General features: G+C 48.3%; 1 protein-coding gene across 1 annotated transcript in view; it reads right to left on the reverse strand.

Annotated features, from left to right (window-relative positions):
- LOC125028253 overlaps positions 1-2500 on the reverse strand; it is a 3992-nt gene that overhangs the window by 1347 nt on the left and 145 nt on the right. Inside the window, exon 2 of the mRNA XM_047617674.1 lies at positions 1-45. This exon is cut by the window's left edge and continues 1347 nt beyond it. Coding sequence (XP_047473630.1) covers positions 1-44 — 44 coding nt within the window. The 5' untranslated portion in view covers position 45. The remainder of the gene's footprint in view (positions 46-2500) is intronic.

A 2500-nucleotide genomic window follows, 5' to 3' on the forward strand; every position in this document is an offset into this window, starting at 1 on the left:
CCCAGTGAGCACCCCACCAACAATGACAGAAGCAGAGCTCTCATTCTGTTTAAAAGAGAAAACATTTATGATATAATGCAGTCGCTGTGTATCTGGTATACGGTACATGAAATATAACAAGAAAAGAATCGGGCATACTTACAAGAAAAGTTGAAAATTACCACTGCAAACAAGTTTAAAGATAATAAAAGGCTATATGTGATAATAATATGTATTTGTTTATAAATACATGTGTTACAGTGAGAAACGTTTAAAGACTGAAATCACTTCGGTAGAATATTGCTTATATTATAAACTATAACTTTGAATAGGATAGACGTTTTAGAGATATGATTCTTGTACGCAGTCTCTCGTGAAGACAGCTTATCCTCTAAAGTTAAAGGGACGAGCCGGCGCTTGGTAATTGTAACCAGTCTGTCCGCATGTGGCTGTGATAGTCTGGGTGACGGTAACTTGCTGAGGGCGGTTGACAGTCTGATAGACGACCTGCTGCTGTTGCTGGGTCTGTACGACCTGACTGGTGACCACGCGGTCCTGACCGGGCACCTGGACCACAGAGGTCCGCACTTCCTGGCGGGTTTGTACCACGGGGGCCGGTGTGACGTACTGGGTCCTGACCACGGTCTGCACCTGTGTGAAGGGCTGAACACGGGTCTCATAGCGGGTGGTGTAGATGGTGGTGGGAACCACCTGGGTGCTGACCACCTCCTGGGGCACCACCTGGGTTTGGACGCGAGTCTGGGTAACCACGTTGGTCCTCGTCACCACCTGTTCGCGAGTGGCGACGGCATTCTCGTAACGCGTGTTGACAGATGTGAAAGGAATGACCTGTTGTCTCTGGACAACGCTGGTCCTTACGACGTCCTGTCCGCGGACGACTGATGTCTGTACCACCTGTTGCACACGTGTCGAAGTGACGTAGCGAGTGTTGGCTGGCTGCTGACGCCTTACAATTGAGGTTTGGACAACAGTCTGGACACGTGTCTGTACAACATCGCGACCAGGGAACGTAACGACCTGCGTTTGTTGCTGTACCTGAGTCTGGTAGTTTGTGACAGGCTGGTTGACTGTCTGAACCTGTGTACGGGTCACCTCCACAGGCACGACCTGAGTCTGCGTTTGTGTCTGGGTGACATAGCTGACCTGTGGTACAACGCGGGTAGATGTTACGTACTGGGTCTGCACAATGGGCGGACTGGGGACGGTTTGGGTCTGAACTCTGTTATTAAAGAGGGTAGTTGTTTGTTGGATGACACTGGTCTGGTACTGAACCTGCGTCTGGACACGGGTTTGGAAAAGAGTGGTGGGCACGACTTGCTGTCTGACCACTGTGGTCGTCCTGTACTGAGTGTTGACTTGGTTTACAGTCTGGACGTTGACAGAGGTCTGAACGCGGGTGTCGTAGACGACGGAGGTGACCGTCTGGCAGGGCGTGTTGGGACGAGGAGGCAGGTAATTGTAACCCTGGGGTTCGGCCGAAGCCAGAGCCAGCAGCAGCAACGTCGTCGTAAAGCGCCACATCCTGCAAAGAGAAATTCCACAGATTAGAGCAGCGGTGATTGGAACCCCCGCATCTCGCCAACTCATTTGGGAATAAAGTCCAATCACGCGCCCCTCTATCTGTGCAACTTCTCCATGCGGTGTGGGCTGACCCGAGAGGACTTTATCGCCCAGATGAGCCGCGAGACTTAACTGGTATGTCGTATGCCTTAAATAACTTAGCCTAATATTCTAAGTGACTTACCAAAAGAGTTCTATGCTTAAAGTATCTGTAAAAATCGGCATCTGAATCTATTTACCAATGGCAGCAATAAACCCTAAATTCTGACACAAAGGTAACGATGTAATACCTTAAAACTGTAATAAGAGAGAGCTATGGAGAGAGAGTGTGTACGTGAGCGAGAGAAATAGAGGGGGGGGGGGGGGAGGGAATATAGAGCGACAATGAGAGAATAAGATTGAAAAAAAGGGGGGGGGGGGAGAAGAGAGGTAAATGGAGAGCGAGCGAACGAGCGAACAAGCGAGAGAGAGAAAGAGAGAGAGAGAGAGAGAGAGAGAGAGAGGGAGAGAAAGAGAGGGAGAGAAAGAGAGTGTGTGAGTGAGTGAAAGCTGCGAGAGAGTGACAGAATGAGAGAGAGAGAAAGAGAGAAAAAGAGAAGGGGAGGAGAAAGAGAGAGGAAGGTCAAGAGAGAGGGAGGGAGTACTTAATACTAATCCCTATTTACAACCAGACATGTTCCATAGCGGCTGTAAATCACAGATTGCCACGCAAAGGACATGAAAATCTTATCGTATCTATAAACCGGGAACACCATTACTGAACATTACTTGCCTATTTCGTAAAATATTTCAAAATCATTTTCAAACATTTCCGGCGAAAAAGGCGACTGTACGGAAAATATCCAGCAGAAAAGACACCGTTTTTTAACACATGTCTGCGAGTCAAGATTACAAAAATCTTCCATCGGTCCGCCACTAATGAAATTCACCTTTTGTCCAG

The sequence above is a fragment of the Penaeus chinensis genome, chromosome 8, assembly GCF_019202785.1.
Source record: "Penaeus chinensis breed Huanghai No. 1 chromosome 8, ASM1920278v2, whole genome shotgun sequence".
Taxonomy (NCBI): Eukaryota; Metazoa; Arthropoda; class Malacostraca; order Decapoda; family Penaeidae; genus Penaeus; species Penaeus chinensis.